Here is a 17,481-nt window from a genome sequence, read left to right as displayed (position 1 = left end):
GGATGCTGCCTGACCTGCTGTGCTCTTCCAGCAACACATTTTTCAGCTATAACCTGGTGTCGTGTAATTTTTAACTTTGTACATATTATATGATCAGTCTCAGAACTTGTAACTTTCCTGGAAAAAAGTAAGAGACAAGTTTAAGGCATTAATTCTACAAACCTCAACAGTAAAATTATGTCAAAGCGTGGAAACAATGATGTCAAGATTTATGAATGCACATCTCGCTTCTCAAATGTTTCAGTTAAAGTAAACCTTGATTTCAACACTTACCGTTACATTAAAATAATCTACAACTACACCAGGAATTTTGTTGAACATTTTTCTTTATCTAATTCCATTACAAAAAAATTTGAAAACAGCATTTAGTGGCCAAATGTATCATGTAGTCTCATGTACATCACCTTCATAATGCAGATCTAATGTCATTACTTTATACAAACACACAACACCCTTTGGGAACTTAAATAAATTCTAATAAAAAAGCTGCAAGTACAAAATTGCTATTAATTTCAATATAAAGGTCTGAAATAAACCAATTTCATATACATAAAAAATTAATTCAATGAATTCAGCTAAACTAGTGCTATTATATGACAGTAGGAACATACACTGTTGAGTTTTATAATAAAACAATCAATAAATATCTCAAATTATTTACATTTTCAGTAATGGCCAAGCCCCAACAAAATAAAACATTAAAAAAATACAAAATTACAAAAAAAGTGTATTAAAGTTAGTATTAACAAATAATACTTGTTCTGTTGTTCCTCTCATGCAAATGTTTTCATAATAAAAGTACGTATTTTCTCCATTACTCTCATGTCCAGTGTATTTCAACTGTTGCAATTGGCAGTGTCAATCTCAAAGGAGGCACAATGGTGGGGAGGTTGGGTGTGGGCAGTTTTATTTGAGGTGCAGTTGATCTTCTTGCCTCTCTCATATGGTGAATTACACCACCATCTCAAGACAAGCAATGGCACTTGACCATATAATGAAGGCACAGGCCAAGTGTTAGTCGAGGCTGGAAATTCAAAATGAAATATTCCACCAACTGGTTGACTAGTTCCTGAAAGAATGCAACTTACTCCATTTACTCATGACGCTAATTTTCAGAATGAAATGATCCATCATATAATTGCAGGAACTAAGAAAGCTTTATAGTTTGAAAACATATTTCTGTACATTTAAGTAGACCTACATTAATCATCAAAAGCAAACAGAAACTATTTACTTACATATTCATGAAACTAATGGTGTGCTTCAATAATTCATGGGACCACAGCACTATCTTTGCATTAAAAATAAATACAAATAGTTCTACAATTTATACAATGAATGTAACAGTTAGCATAATATTTACATGAAAATGAAATAACAAAGTGTATGCATTTTTGAAGCATCTTTAAAAGGACATTAACATTTCAGTTGGCACTGAGATAAATGGACCAGGAATGAATCCAACCAATCCCTACCAAATGCTAATTTTCTAAACTAACCAGAATAGTAGGGTCAATCACTTCAATGTACCTCAATACTAGAGTGAGGAATCTGGCTAGAACACCACTCCTGATACCCAGAGTCCACATGGAATATGCATATATGAACATCTTGAAGAAAGAATTGGGTTTGCCTAACATGTTGCTGCCTCTATGGCCGACTCAGCACTCCTTTGACTAGAGGGTCTAGAATGAGAATGTGGAAGCTCAGTTCAAGGCTAAGGTACATTTTGAACATTAAGAAAATCAAGGATACGGCGGGACAGTGGATTTTAGGTAGACATGATCTTAGCGAATGGCAGAGCAGGCCACTAGAAGCTGGATAGCTTAGTTTTAATCCTAGTTTTGCATGTAAAAACCATACTATATTTTATTTTTTATTTTTTTGAGAGATATGGGCATACCTGGCAATGCCAACACTTACCCATCTCTAACTGCCTTTGAGAGCCACTTTGAAGAGAGGTAGAAACAAAAAAAAGTTAGTAATTATAGCACGTGGTAAACGCATTTTCAATTTAATGTTAATAGTGAGCATCCATAGAAACTTTGTTCTCAAATATGTATATAATGTTTTGTACACTGTACAGTATTTCATTAGCCTGTGTGATCAATGGCTCAAATGTACTATCTTTCTGAATCAGTCTTTTCTCAACATCATGTCAATGATTTATTAGAAAAGGATTCATTTTGCAATGTTAATGTTTCAGTAATAAAATCCAGGGGCTTAGAAAGATCATGCTAAATCAAAACAGAAAAGCTTAAAAAATAAAGGAAAGTTGTTCAAGGAACAACGTCGCTGACATCTAGAATCATAGAAATACAGTGTGGAAGTATTGGCCCATCAAGTCCACATCGACCCTCTGAAGAGCATACCCCAGACCCGTAGGGCCTACCCTATCCCTGCAATCCAGCAAATCCACCTAACTCGCAAGCACATCCCTGGACACGATGGGCAATTTAGCATGGCCAATCTACCTCACCTGTACCTCCTTGGAGGGAGGAAACCAGAGCACTCAAAGGAAACCCACATAGACATGGAGTGAATGTGCAAACTCCACGTGGACAGTTGCCCAAGGGAGGAATTGAACCTGGGTCCCTGGCATTGTGAGGCAGCAGTGCTAACCACTGAGCCTCCCCCTTAGTAATAAAAAAATCACATTCTCACTAGTTTTACAGATTAACAGAGTATTCAAAATAATATAGATGTAGATCAGGCAGAGTACTTCATTAAATGGATTACCAAAGATGCAGAAAGACTCATTGACTAGGTAAGCAACAGAAACACAAAAGAACAGGAGAAGCCCTCTACATATTGATGGTTCACTGGAGTTTCTCTTTTCTGCATTTGATATCACATATGCTTTGTAACTATGGTTAAAACTGAAAAGGTGGGCTAGTTTAATCAGCTGATTGAAGACGGATTTCAGCCATTCAATTTATTTGATTATATAAACGAGATTTTAAAAATGTATTTATTATGTTATAAACAGCAAAATTTATTTATAAAAGTGTTGTGATCTTGCTCTAAAACACCACCTTGAACATAATTATTTTCTGTGTCTAATTTCAACAGATACTCCTGATAGTCTGATCAGGACTGGGATATTAAAAATAAAATATTTACAGCTTGAAATACCATTACTATAGTTATAACTGTCCACAAATGACAATTGCTTCCAAGTATTTATTTGCAATTTTCATATCTGCATCCTAAAACACATCAGAATCTGGTCCGGTAAATATTAAGTGTAACTGTCATAGATATTGGCAGTTTAATGCTTCTTCCATTGCCGCCTAAAGTTCTTGTTACAGCATTCACTCCACTTTGCAATTTTCTGTTGTTTTATCTTGTCACACAGGAGTGATTTTCTCATATTAGAGCGAGCAACCATCCTGCAAAATATATTATATGATAACTGTTCAAGAATTAAATATTTAAAGATTTAAATATAGGTTATAGAACATCAAAATTTAAAATTCACTGAATTAAACAACGTCACTTAAAAGTATGCCAAAACTCTTAACCAAGACATGTTATTTTCCTATAATTAATATTGATTATACCACCAATTATTTCATTTTAAAAAGATAAATGTAACAAAATAATACTAAAGTTATCACAGTGTATCCTTGCTTTCCTCACTCAACTACGTTTTTCATGCAGCTACTGAACTGAGGGTGTGTGCAACGTACAAATATGTTAGCTAGGAGCAGAAGTCAGCCATTTGGCCCCTCAAACTTTCTCTACCATTCAATAAGGCAATGGTTAACCAGATTGTAACCTCAAAATATCCACACCACCACCTCCCCAATAGCCAAGAATCTATCAATCTGTCCCATAAAAGTATTCAAAGGCTCTGCTCCCATTGGCTTTTGAGGAAGGAAATTCATAAAAGAGGAGAACAACAACAGACTCTCATTCCTAGATGTACCTATTGAACATACAGTTAACGGAGAGCTTCAAACCAGGGTCTACAGAGCAACAACAAACACAGACCAAATACTTAACTTCAGAAGCAATCATCCCAACATCCACAAATAGAGCTGCATCGAGACATGATTTCAACAAGCTACATCACACTGCTGCGTCCAAGAACTACAAACAGCCAAGAAAAATAGCTATGTGACATTTCAAGAAAAACGGGTACCCAATAAACACAATCCTCCTTGCAATTCCTCAGAAACAAACCCAAACAAGCAGACACAACACAACCATAAATCATAGCCACATTACCTTACATCAGACATATCAGAAATGACTTACAGATTACTCAGACCCCTTGGCATCATGGTAGCCCACAAACCTACCAACACACTTAAACAACGACTAATGAACCTAAGGGATCCATTAGATACTACCAGCAAAACTAACGTCATTTACAATATACCATGCAAGAACTGTAAAAAAAAACACTACATCAGGCAAACAGGCAGGAAACTTGCCACCAGGATACATGAACACAAACTAACCACCAAAAGACACAACCCACTATCACTAGTTTCTGTACATACATACAAAGAAGGACACCCGACGTGAAAAGCCCGCTGTTACTTGCCAATCATCAAAAACACATTAATAGCTGCTTACCATATTATACCAAATCTGCAATAAATGTTTTAAATGGGATGTTGATCTTTTCTTCAAAAATAATTATGAATTGTAACAATGCCATTTTGCTGAATGATTGAACTTCCAATTCAAGAGAGATCAAAACCTATCTGCAATGTTATAGTATGTGAAAGCTGGAGAATTAGTCTAGCTGGAAATATGATCTGGAGATGCTAGTGTTGGACTGGGGTGCACAAACTTAAAAATCACACAACACCAGGTTAGAATCCAACAGGTTTATTTGGAAGCACTAGCTTTCTGAGCGCTGCTCCTTCATCAGGTGCTTAAGGAGCAGCGCTCAGAAAGCTAGTGCTTCCAAATTAACCTGTGGGACTATAACCAGGCATTGTGTGATTTTTAGCAGGAAATATAATTGCTTAGTGTCTTTTCAATACTAAGAAATAAACAGCAGTATCTGATAAATCAGATGCTGTTGCTCCTTAACATAAACCAATAAAGCTGTGGATGCTATAAATCATAAAAAAACAAATTGCTGGAAAAGCTTGGCAGATTCGACAGCATTTGAGGAGAGAAATCAGAGTTATCGTTTTGGGTTGAGTGACTCAGAACACAGTTCTGAGGAAGGGTCACAAGACCCAAAATGTAAACTCAGATTTCTCTCACAGATGCTACCAGACCTGCTTTTCCAGTTTCTGTTTTTGTTGCTATCGTTCCTTGCTTTCCATTTTGCAAATTATATTATAGGAAAATAATGGTAGTGAAATTGACCTTTAAAAGAACATCATTTTGAGACTGATACCATTATAAAACAATTAAATTAATGACTCAGATTTTTCAGAGAGTAGAGTTGCCTATGCTACTACCTGCTGAGTCAACTGGGAACAGCATTATCACTATTACTAGCTGTCTCAAATCACTTCACATTCAAAGGAGAGCTAATTGGCTGGAGGCATGACTTTTGCCCCTCATCTGGGAGAAAGCCCCATCTCGGAGAGATGCTAAAAAAAACAGCTGTGTAATGCCTGCAGTACCAAAGGCTGCAGCAGCTACTGCTGGGAGTACAAGCAGTGCACAGAATCCAAGTCCTAGAGTCTCAGAACAAATCAAGAGTTGGGGTCTTAGAGCAAAAATGGGAGCTAAGACCAACAAGTTAATGATCACGGGATGAAAGAAATCTACCCTGCGCATATTGAGAAGAAATAAGTAGCTCTGGTCATTAATTGTTGCCATGCTATAAGTTACAATTAAAATTCCTACTGAGTAATTTGTGGGCTAGCACCTGATTGACAATAGGAGCTCAGTTCATCAAAAACCGAACTAACTCAACAACATTCCACAAAAAAGGAAATCTACCACTCATCTGGCCATAATGTAATTGGTTGACTCTAAATGCTTTTGTGCAGTTTATCTGGCAAGCTATTCAGTTGCCACTGCAACTAGGATAGAACAATAAATATTGCCATCAAATACTTAGTTTCTCCAGCAATTTGTGAAATTGATAAATGCAAAAAAAACACAAGTTCAAGTGGACTTTGAGCACTGAACAAATGCCAGAAGTTAGTTACTATTCTTCACAATGTATAGGCTCAATTCTTTCCTTCTGGTGGAAGATGGGAAATTTATCATTGATCTTGCTGTAAATTTACAACTTTTATTCTCTTTGAGATCCCAGTGAAAAATAATGTAGGTTTAGAACTTGTAGTACTATACAATTTGCTTGATTTCAAGTCCCCCAGTTGTGTTTTAACTGGTTTATCGTTCAACAATTACAAAAACAATTTACCACACCTTCAAATCCACATTTAGCTAAAGCATGAAATCAATAAATTGTAAATTACAGAAAAAACATAATATTGCATATCACTTGGGTTTTTAAAAAACAGATTTGCACATCGGATGAAACAGACGAAGGAGCGAAAATGCAAAAATATTTTCACTTATCAAGTGTAATCTTCTTAACGTAGTTTAAAAGTAGTAACTCTAGCAGCAGCTTACAAAGAGTTAATCAACAGGTTTCGCTTAGGGAGTGACAAGACAAAATAACATAATAAATCTAGGCCATTGTAATTTTTGGTTGCTATTTCCTACCTTGAAACAACAGTATTGCAATTATAATTATAGTGTAAATATAAAATGATCATAGTCCCAGAAGACAATAGGATAGCACTCTCCTTTGAGTGATTATCCTGACCATGTCTCAGGCAAGGGGCAAAATTGAGATCTTCATGATAACCTCAGCTGATAAAGTAATTGAACCTGCTCCATAAGTGTCACTCTAGGGATGCAAACCAGCCATTCAGCCAACTGAGCTAACCGTGCAAATAAGCAGAACAGTTACACTAAACATGGTGGCAGAGATGCATTATTGGTGCATTTCAGTTTGCACTAATCAGGACCAATGCCAAATTTCAAATAATTACCAGTTACACCCACTGGAGAAAATGGTGGCTGATTGGTGGGAAAGTTCATTTTTGCCATGGCAATGCCTCAGCTAAGGGAAAAACTACTGGCTGCCCCAGCTCTCGAGTAACATGCAAGATACAAAAACTCGCTCTGTTTGAGAATGAGTCTTTGTATGAATGTATATCATTGCTTGTAAAGATAAATGAGCCACCATACAGGCTTGTCTGAGAAACGGAATTGAGTTGTTTGTGTAGACACTGGCACACTCAGGAGTGTTCAGCTGTGCTGCCTCAAAACAGGATCACATTTAATTGTCAATATCTTGTTTTTAGGTTTTGCAAGTCAACACTTTGTATGTAATGAACAACCAAAGGAACAGATTGTTTGAATCAATCAGCCAATCATTTTGAGACCCAAGTACAAGTTTGTTTTCACAATATTCAAGCAGTTACTTGATTGTTCATATTTAAGTAGTTGGGGTATTTGCTCCATCACTGTTCACACTCTTTATTTACCATTTCCTCCGAGCATAAAATCTGGAGTCACATTTTCCACAGTTGAGGACTCTGAATACCTCCAAAGAGCGAGAGAGTTGGGAGAAATTTCTGTCAGTCAATTCTAGGATCAAAACCATATAACACAGGAAGTATGTAAGGAAAAGAGAGATCTTGCTTTCTGAGCATGTGCAGCTTTGAGCAATTCTTAGGAATGGTGAAAAACCTAGCTAGTTCACAGAAAGATGGTGATGGCATCTCTGCTGTATTCCAAGATGGCTTTTGAAAGGTTGGTGCAAGTCATAAATTGATTCAGAGGTTTTCTTATGTCAGGATTGGCACGACAGCTGAATTCTCAAGGATGAACTGCTTTGTCAATGCACACACAAGTGCTGCTGCACTGCTCAACTTTAAAATGAAAATAAATGCAAGCAATCTAGAGTTTAATATTTTGCATTCCTTCAAATAGGCACAATCTATCAGGAAATATAAAAACATTTCAAAAGTTAAGTTGAGATATTTTATATTTGTGTACATTATTATGGCAGTGATACAGCTGAAGGCTTTCTGACATATCAAATAGCTGAAGGTTTAAATATTTACCTCCAAATTCTGCATCTTTTCCAAGTTGATGATGAAACAACAGGGTAAATTCAAATCTTTATCAACAGCCACATTCTCTAAAATGTCTGACATAGAGGAAAATATGCATTGCAAATTTGCAATCGCTCTGGGATGGTTTTGATCTCTGACCATGAAATTGAAGTGATGTGAGCCTGACACAAAGTAATTCCTCTCCATCCATGAGCACTATGACATCTGATTAATCTTGCAATTCCACAGGAGCAAAATATACTCAAGATCCAATTGATAACAAAAAATCAGATCCAAGAAAGGGGATGGATGCAAGTTGATTTATAATACCTATATACAGTAAACACATCATGTGTGTTAACTTTTACACTTCAAATCATGAACTGTGATATAAATTTAGAGGATAGACGGATGAGAAATCCAATGCTGGGATGCTTTTATAATTTCTAAATGTTGAGACAGCATTATTCTTTTTGATTGAGAAGTATGGCTTACAAGAGGTAGGCTTCTGCACATTCCTTTTAAATACAGAAATTATTTTGTGCAACCCCACTTACCCTTGCGTTATTATTGTTGTTAGCACAGGATGATAAGCTATGAGGAACTTGAGTGCTTCGTTCCAGACTAGCAACCATCTGTCGGGATTCAGCCAGCAGACGTTGCAGTTTAATCGTTGGTGAACAGTCATCTCGGAAAGGCTACAGAATTTGAAAAACCATATTAACTAGATTAATACAAAGGCACATTTAGTAGTTTGCGTTTCCAAGAATTACTGTGTCCAATGAATATATATTAATTTGTGACAACCGATACAGTTCACTATAACAAAAGTGCACCCATGTGAGTTCAAAGAGCTTGTTAACTTGGCAAGTTGTAACAGTTATGCTTCTGAAATACAAGAATTCCAAAATACCTAAGACTTCCCTCACTTAACCTTCTCATTTAACAAAGTTGGATAAGTAGCACTTCCGGGAGTAATTTTTCAGGAGGTTATTCTATTAGCATCTGGTATGTATAATTCCAAGTCAAACATAATAGGGTTCAAAGCTTTTCAAATAACCTAAGGAGAATATTACAGTCTATATATAAATGGGCTAGACATGAAATATCACCTGATCTGCTCTTGTCACGGTTTCTGCCTGACCAGATTAAGCATTTCCAGCATTTTCGATTTCATATATTTAACAATTTGCTTTGTTTATTACATGACTCTCTTTAGTTGCATTCATTGTTGTTTATTAAAAATTAGGACATATTAGTTTGCAGATATTTTACGTTATTGGCTTATGTCTAATTAATTATGTGGTTGCTGTTAAAAATATTTGCATTAATAAGTCTTCATGAAAGTTAAAAATCACACAACACCAGGTTACAGTCCAACAGGTTTAATTGGAAGCACATTAGCTTTTGGAGCGTCGCTCCTTCATCAGGTGGTAGTGGAGGGCTCAATCCTAACACAGAATTTATAGCAAAAATTTACAGTGTGATGTAACTGAAATTATATTTTGAAAAATTGATTGTCTGTTAAGCCTTTCATCTGTTCGAATACAGTGATAGGTTCACTTCTTTCATGTGTAAATCACAAAACTTTTTTTTAAAAAAGTTGCATTCTCGGGTTAGCTGTTAACAATGCTGATAGCTAGACAATATGTTGAAGGTGTTGGCCCCCTGTATTTTCTGTCTATGCCATGGTGTTTAGATTGATTCTAATCTAAAAAGTGGAGTTTTATATAAATTCATGCAGTTTTTGAGCTCAGAGTTCTACATGAATGCATGCAGTTTTTGAGGAAAGTACAATATAACCCTGCAAATACAAATTCACCCACAAAATATATGTGTGCATGTGTGTGTGTCTGTCTGGTTTGGGGTTGTGTGTGTGAGAAAATGTATATGTGTGTGTTTGTAGTGTGTGCAGTGTGTCTTCAAGTCTGTGAGGGGGTGCATGTGTGAGCGTGGGAGTGTGTGTGGGTATCTGTGTGCGCCTCTGTGTGTCTGTGTGTACAGGAGTGTGTGTGTGTGTGTGTGTGTGTGTGTGTGTGTGTGTGTGTGTGTGTGTGTGTGTGTGTGTGTGTGTGTGTGTGTGTGAGAGAGAGAGAGAGAGAGAGCGCGTGCGTACAGAGTACCTGTGTGTGTATAATGCAATGGTGGTCACCTGTAATGTGACATGTACCCAAGGTCCCGGCTGAGGCCCTCCCTATGGGTACTGAACTTAGCTATCAGCCTCTGCTCGACCACTTTTCTCTGCTGCCTGTCCCGAAGTCCACCTTGGAGGATGGTCACCTGAAGGTCCAAGGCTGAATGTCCTGGACCACTGAAGTGTTCCCCAACTGGGAGGGATCCCTCTTGTCTGTTGATTGTTGTGCGGTGCCCATTCATCCGTTGTCGTAGCCTTTGCTCGGTTTCCCCAATGTACCATGCCTCCGGGCATCCTTGCCTGCAACGTATAAGATAGACAATGTTGGCTGAGTCACATGAGTACCTGCCATGCACAAGGTGGGAGGTGTCCCCACATGTCATGGTGGTATCTATGTCCACACTCTGACACATCTTGCAGCTTCAACCGTGACAGGGTTGTATGGAGTTGTCCTGAGAGCCGGGCAGCTTGCTACAAGCAACGAACTGAGTTTTGGTGGTTGTTTAAAGGCAAGTAGTGGAGGAGTGGGGAAGGTCTTGGTGAGGTGCTCACCCAGATTGATAATGTGTTGCAGGTCACGAAGAACATGGCGTAATATTTCAGCTCCTGGGAAATACTGAAAAACGAAGGGTGTCATGTCAGAACTGGCGGTCGATGAGTTGAGCATCGTACACTGTTCTCACGAACAGGGTGCCACAGCAAGGAACCGTGATGACCTCCTCAGGAGACAGACATATGCTGCAACTGACAGGGTACCCTTCGTTGTTCAGTATTTCCCGGGAGCTGAAATATTACGCCATGTTCTTCGTGACCTGCAACACATTATCAATCTGGGTGAGCACCTCACCAAGACCTTCCCCACACCTCCACTACTTGCCTTTAAACAACCGCCAAAACTCAAACAGTTCGTTGCTTGTAGCAAGCTGCCCGGCTGTCAGGACAACTCCATACAACCCTGTCACGGTTGACACTGCAAGATGTGTCAGAGTGTGGACATAAATACCACCATTACACATGGGGACACCTCCCACCTTGTACATGGCAGGTACTCATGTGACTCAGAGCTGAAAAATGTGTTGCTGGAAAAGCACAGCAGGTCAGGCAGCATCAAAGGAGCAGGAGAATTGACATTTCGGGCATAAGCCCTTCTCGAAACATTGATTCTCCTGCTCCTTTGATGCTGCCTGACTTGCTGCGCTTTTCCAGCAACACATTTTTCAGCTCTGATCTCCAGCAACTGCAGTCCTCACTTTGTCCTCATGTGGCTCAGTCAACGTTGTCTATCTTATACATTGCAGGCAAGGATGCCCGGAGGCATGGTACATTGGGGAAACCGAACAAAGGCTACGACCACGGATGAATGGGCACCGCACACAATCAACAGACAGGAGGGTTCCCTCCTAGTTGGGGAACACTTCAGTGGTCCAGGACATTCAGCCTCAGACCTTCAGGTGACCATCCTCCAAGGTGGACTTCGGGACAGGCAGCAGAGAAAGGTGGCCGAGCAGAGGCTGATAGCTAAGTTCAGTACCGATAGGGAGGGCCTCAACCGGGACCTTGGGTTCATGTCACATTACAGGTGACCACCACTACACACACACACACACACATACACGGACACACAGACTTAAGACACTCTGCACACACTACAAACACACACACACACATACATTTCCTCACATTCACAACCCCCAACCCTGAGAGACACACACACACAGACAGACAAAGACCCACATGCACACATATATTTTGTGGGTGAATTTGTACTTGCAGTGTTACATTGTACTTTGCTCAAAAACTGCATGCATTCATGTAGAACTCTGAACTCAAAAACTGCATGAATTGATATAAAACTCCACTATCTCACTTTTTAGATTAGAATCAATCTAAACACCATGGCATAGACAGAGATCACAGGGGACCAACATCTTCAACATATTGGCCACCTATCACCATTGTTAACAGCTAACTCGAGAATGCAACTTATTAAAAAAAAAGGTTTTGTGATTTACACATGAAAGAAGTGAAACTATCATTGTATCCTAACAGATGAAAGGCTTAACAATCAATTTTTCAAAGTATAATTTCAATTACATCACACTGTAAATTTTTGCTATAAATTCTGTGTTAGGATTGAGCCCTCCATGATCACCTGATGAAGGAGCATCGCTCCAAAAGCTACTGTGCTTCCAATTAAACCTGTTGGACTATAACCCGGTGTTGTGTAATTTTTAACTTTGTACACCCCAGTCCAACACTGGCATCTCCAAATCTTTACGAAAGGATACCATTCTGGCAGAAGTCCTTACCAATAGTTTCATTTTCTACTGAAAAATCTTTAACAGGTTGTAAAAGCTTACATTATTAGCAGACCCTCTTTCGTTGTCCTCGTTAATGTTCAGCCTCACTGGTGAAACAGAGTCATTCACAGATAGGTCACCATGGATGCTGCTCTTTCCTCTTGACCGCTCTCTGACTGGTGAGGAATTCACAGAACGTGGTGGTGAATCCAGACTAAATGTATTCAATTCCAGCCTGTCCTCACTGTTAATGGTGCAGAAGAATAAAATGAAAACCTGACATTTTTAAATTCATGTTTCAAAGTTACCAAATTCTACCTACTTCCCACACTCCAAATCAAAATTCATTGTCATGAAAAGGAATGCAAGCTGAAAACAGGCAGAACAGTCCATTAGAACCAAATCATTCTGCTCAGATCTTTTGGCTCATTTATAAAGATGCACTGGCTTCAAATGTTTCCGAATCTCCAACTAATGTGCAAATAGTAGTGACAAATCATAAAGTACAACTCTACTAATGTAGCAGTTGAATATCTAATAGGCATTTTTGATTTACAAGTTAAGGCTACAATAATAGACAATTGAGAAAGAAATTTTCGAAACAAACTTTTTCTTACCCAATACCTCCCAAATGTAATATATAATGTATTTTGCTAAATACAACTATTTCAACAATTGAACTTTAAACTCTCAACTTTCTAATTTTGGAGGCAAGACTGATAGAGCTGAGCCTAGTTTGACAGCTTTATATAAAAAAAACTTTTAAAACATTCCTATTGATCAACATTTCTAACCTAGTTGTCCAGTGAATGAAGCAATGCAAATACAGGTATCTCTCATAAATTGATACATATTGCACCAAACCCATGTAGATTTACAACATTCACTCTGGAAATGTCTCCCTCTAGTATAGTTCAGAATGTTAGAGGTTTTACTACAATTTTAAATCAAATTCATTGTACATTGCTGTGCTATCAACGGCTGCCCTTTTAATCCTTATAACTTTTATTTTAAGAAAACACAAGGCATAATCACACCTCTTTTTTCCCATACTAGCAGGACTGTCTAACTCATGTGAGGATCCTGAACCATCATTTAGGTACAGCCACCACAAATCCTTTACATCAACAGCTGGCTGATAATTCTTCATCCAATCTTGTTCTGGGTTTGGAGGCTCCTGGTCGGTTTCATACCTTGTATGAGGTCGAATCATTTCATCATTAATTTTACGTTCATTCAATTCGTTACAGTACTTGTCCTCCATTTTATGATTCTCTGACGTCTTCATTGCTTCTTTAGTTGATACAATAGAAGTTGCACTTGTCTTTGAACAAAGTGTATAATGATTTTCTACTGAACTGCTGGTTAAATTGCCTTTGCAAGAACTGCTGCAGCGAGGACTGTGATGATCAATGCTTGTATAATTTACATTATTATATTGTTCCATACACTCTGTGGGATTGACATCAGACGATTCTTCAAATCTCCATTTTTGCTTCCTTGACACTTGCTGTAAATTGTCATCTCTTGACTGAGGTGAGATACAATCATTTGCAGTTGTATATTTGGAGCTTTGCTTTGGGAGAACATATTTTGTTGTTTTTTTATTAGAATCATTAACATTAACCTGTAGACTATAGTTCTTGAATGCCAGATTTCCATTTGCAGTCTGGTCGAAATTGTTAGGACAGAATGTTTGAGCATTTACATATTCGGTCGAGGTATAATTTCTGGCAGTATTACCCACTTCTGAGACTAACATATGGCTTTGTTCTTTGGTATTATATGAAATTAATTCATCACTAAAGCTTTGCATTGGTTTAGTTGTTTCTTCTTTGTGTCTGGTCACTACGCAGTCTTTGTTTGCCTCCTTTTTCCATTTTCTAACTACATCATTTTTGTGATTTTGCTCCTCTATCTCATTACGCCCATCCCTGCTCGGTGTCATTGAGTCGGAGAGAAGTCGACTTGAACTTAAAAAAGAAAGGAAAGAAAAGTTTAAAAGGATGAATGGCAAAAAAGTTTTATAGCACCCTTGTTGAATTTTGTACAACTCTTAAAAAGACCATATAAAAGATTGTCAAAATGAAGTGGTGATGAAGGAATTAGTTGAACTAGTATAAAAAAATTACAATAGTTAGAATCACCCTCATTTGTGATTTTGCTGTTACTTTGAGGGAAGATATCAGTTTCAAATTCTACATGACAATAATATAAGCTTTGGAACATTATACTGGAATGTACAATGGAATTGTTGAAACAGGGTACCAGTTCAATTTCCCCAAATTTTCAACTTCTTCTCATTGGTTCAATATGTAGAGCCTGGCACATGTAAACATTAAATCAGGTCTCCACATTATGAAATAGCATTCCAAGTAAACATCAGAAATAGGTATAAAACAGCCATCAGTCACCATGTCCACTCTGCAACATATTTCTAAGATCTAACACTAATACTTTAAATTACTGAAGCTAGTTATGCCTTAAAATAATTGAGGAACATTTAACAAATGTTTTGGAATCTCACAAGCCGTTAAAAAAAATCAGTTTCAATTTCCAATTGAACGCTTCCAACATTCTTTAATGCTGATTTAGAGCTCAACTCCAATTTATACTTTCCTCCCTACCTTTCTATCCTTAACTAACAAAGATTTTGATTTTGATCTTAGAAAAGTTCTCAGGATCAATCACAACCTTTTAGGGAGAGAGTTCCAGATTTCTCTTACCTTTTTTTCAATGAGAACAGGATTCCTAATTTTACTAATTGACTGAGTTCTAATTTTAAGGTATATCCCGTTGTTCTGAACTCCCACATTAGACTAAATAAGTTTGTTGTATCATCTACGCTTAACACTGTATCAATTTAAATAGCATGATTAGAACACTTTCCATAGTTTTGAACATGGAGCCCTCCATAAAAGCAGGTAAGAAATCTCCTGATTCCTATGTCCATCCCTAGTTATGACTCTCAGCAGACTAGTTATGATGGTATCAATCATTGTATAGTGCAGATATAAGACCATTATAAATAAATTCTAGAATTTTTTCTGTTCTCTAATTCACAATTTCAAATTGCACTGTTCTCGTGCTTCCCAATGTGGATGTCCCTGACTGATTACATTATTATTTTATGCCATTCTGGAACAAGCAAAACTTTTTATGGTTTGTGGTTACACCCTCTCTTTCAAAACACAACTCCGAAGCTCATCTGGAACAAATTGAAATTCATACTTCACTTCTGCTCTACTGCTGTATTAGGAGCCACTGAAGATGATAACCAAATAAATTTGATTACTAGAATAGATATTAACACAAACAAAAGATGACAACTTCAAGGTTGTAGCTGCTTCCACTATTGTAGCAGAATGTAAATCATTATCTAAGACAGCCATAAAGTGAGCTGCCTTGTAAAGTCCAGTGGAAAGTACATGCTTTCCTCAGAGACAAAGGGAAATATTTATTATATTAGTCCACTTTTCTAAAGCTTATTGTAGGGCAATGTTTTCAGAAGCAAAATACCAGGTTTCATGAAACCTTTCTCACCCAAGATAGCTGCTTCACTGAGATATGCTAGTTAAACATGCTACAATAAATCATTTAAAAACTGTTGAAATAATTCCTGTTTATTAAGTTACATTTGATGTAATTATGTGTCAATTTATTACATTATGCCTAAAATAAATTGGAAGGAGTTTTTTTTCATAAACCGTATAAAGAGTGAAATCAAATTTTTATGCCTACCTAATTTCCAGAATTTTCTCCTCCTGTATTTGGATCAACTCCTGAGAACTTTCAAGATTCAGATGCAGAAGCTGCAAGTCATGTTGTTGTTTTTCATTCACCTGATCACCAGATATAGAAGTAGTACATAACAGATATAAAGGATTAGATAGAAACAAACACATTGCTTCTCAAACAAATATCTGGAAAAGACAACATATGTAGATTGAACTAAGGAAATAATAATGACTATTAATAACTATTGATAGTTTGTATGGAATTATGGATTTAAAAATGAAATTACACTTTCTATATATTATACCAATGATGCATAGATGCAGAACTGTATTTTGATGAAGAATTGCAGAATTTAAATATTGCAATTAATCTACGAGAAATAAATAACTGCAGAATCTCAAAACACTCAACAAAAAGTGCATATTGTACTTCCACTGAAACACACTCTTTACCATTTCTAAGAAATCCTAGACATTAGTTGGTAAAGCCCAAGAATGGGGATCTTACTGCGTATGCGACAGCACTTTCAGATATTAAACAGTTAAGGCTGCACAACAAAAACTGGTATGCTTCTTGTAACTTGCTCAGATAGTTCAGCCTACCTGTTAAATGTTCTGGCTTGCTTGGCTTCTCTGGAGCAGAGTTGGAAGAATTCCTCCAGGTTAAACTAGTGAGCTGGCCTGGCTGGTCAATCCATTAACAGTGCCAATGAATACTGCAGAACCACCTGCTTACCTGGTCGCTAAAAACTTGTCATTTTAGAAGTACCAAAACCCAAAAGATACCTGGCTTATAGCTTTCCCTTCCTCCCAAAAGAATAGCCACTAGTTGGAGGCCAAATAACAAACAGAGGTTTAAGTCGTTAGGAGCAGGTATCTTGGTGTTTTTGGCAGCAGCATAACACATCCTAAGATGTGTTTACTTTGCTGCCATCCTCCTGATCAAAACATCAGAACACACCAAACTCAAAACAGCCATTAATTTAAACCATAGATTTTCAACATTAGCTATTCTACATCACAAACATGGTACACCTGAGTAAAGTGCCTGCTCTCATAACGAGACTTTGGTAACACCTACTAGCAGCAGTTACAAGATTCAGTCTCCTCTCACTTGACTTCAGTGTGTCAGATTTATTCATCATCAGAGGGAGAGCTTAGCACGACATAACAAGCGAACAAAAGTAAACTAAAATTAAAGAGAACAAAAAGCAGACATTGTTTGGAAATTGTTGCATTCATCTTTGAGA

At 37.4% G+C, this 17,481-nt stretch overlaps 1 protein-coding gene across 6 annotated transcripts in view; it reads right to left on the bottom strand.

Annotated features, from left to right (window-relative positions):
* Window positions 1-345: 345 nt before the first annotated feature.
* The window catches only part of ccdc62 (coiled-coil domain containing 62), a 51,544-nt gene continuing 34,408 nt past the window's right edge, over window positions 346-17,481 (bottom strand). For 4 of the 6 annotated variants that reach the window (XM_060843656.1, XM_060843654.1, XM_060843658.1 and 1 more), the window contains 4 exons: window positions 16,236-16,336; window positions 13,532-14,467; window positions 12,555-12,738; window positions 10,246-10,494 (listed from right to left, as the gene is read on the bottom strand). In XM_060843656.1, the coding sequence (XP_060699639.1) occupies window positions 10,270-10,494; window positions 12,555-12,738; window positions 13,532-14,467; window positions 16,236-16,336 (1,446 nt within the window). In that variant the 3' untranslated portion in view covers window positions 10,246-10,269. Of the gene's footprint in view, window positions 3,393-8,617; window positions 8,759-10,245; window positions 10,495-12,554; window positions 12,739-13,531; window positions 14,468-16,235; window positions 16,337-17,481 lie in introns of those variants that run through there. The other 2 variants (XM_060843657.1, XM_060843660.1) reach the window with 2 other exon arrangements.

This window comes from Hemiscyllium ocellatum, chromosome 24 (assembly GCF_020745735.1).
Source record: "Hemiscyllium ocellatum isolate sHemOce1 chromosome 24, sHemOce1.pat.X.cur, whole genome shotgun sequence".
In the NCBI taxonomy this organism is placed as follows: domain Eukaryota; kingdom Metazoa; phylum Chordata; class Chondrichthyes; order Orectolobiformes; family Hemiscylliidae; genus Hemiscyllium; species Hemiscyllium ocellatum.
This window is presented reverse-complemented; position numbering and strand designations above follow the sequence as displayed.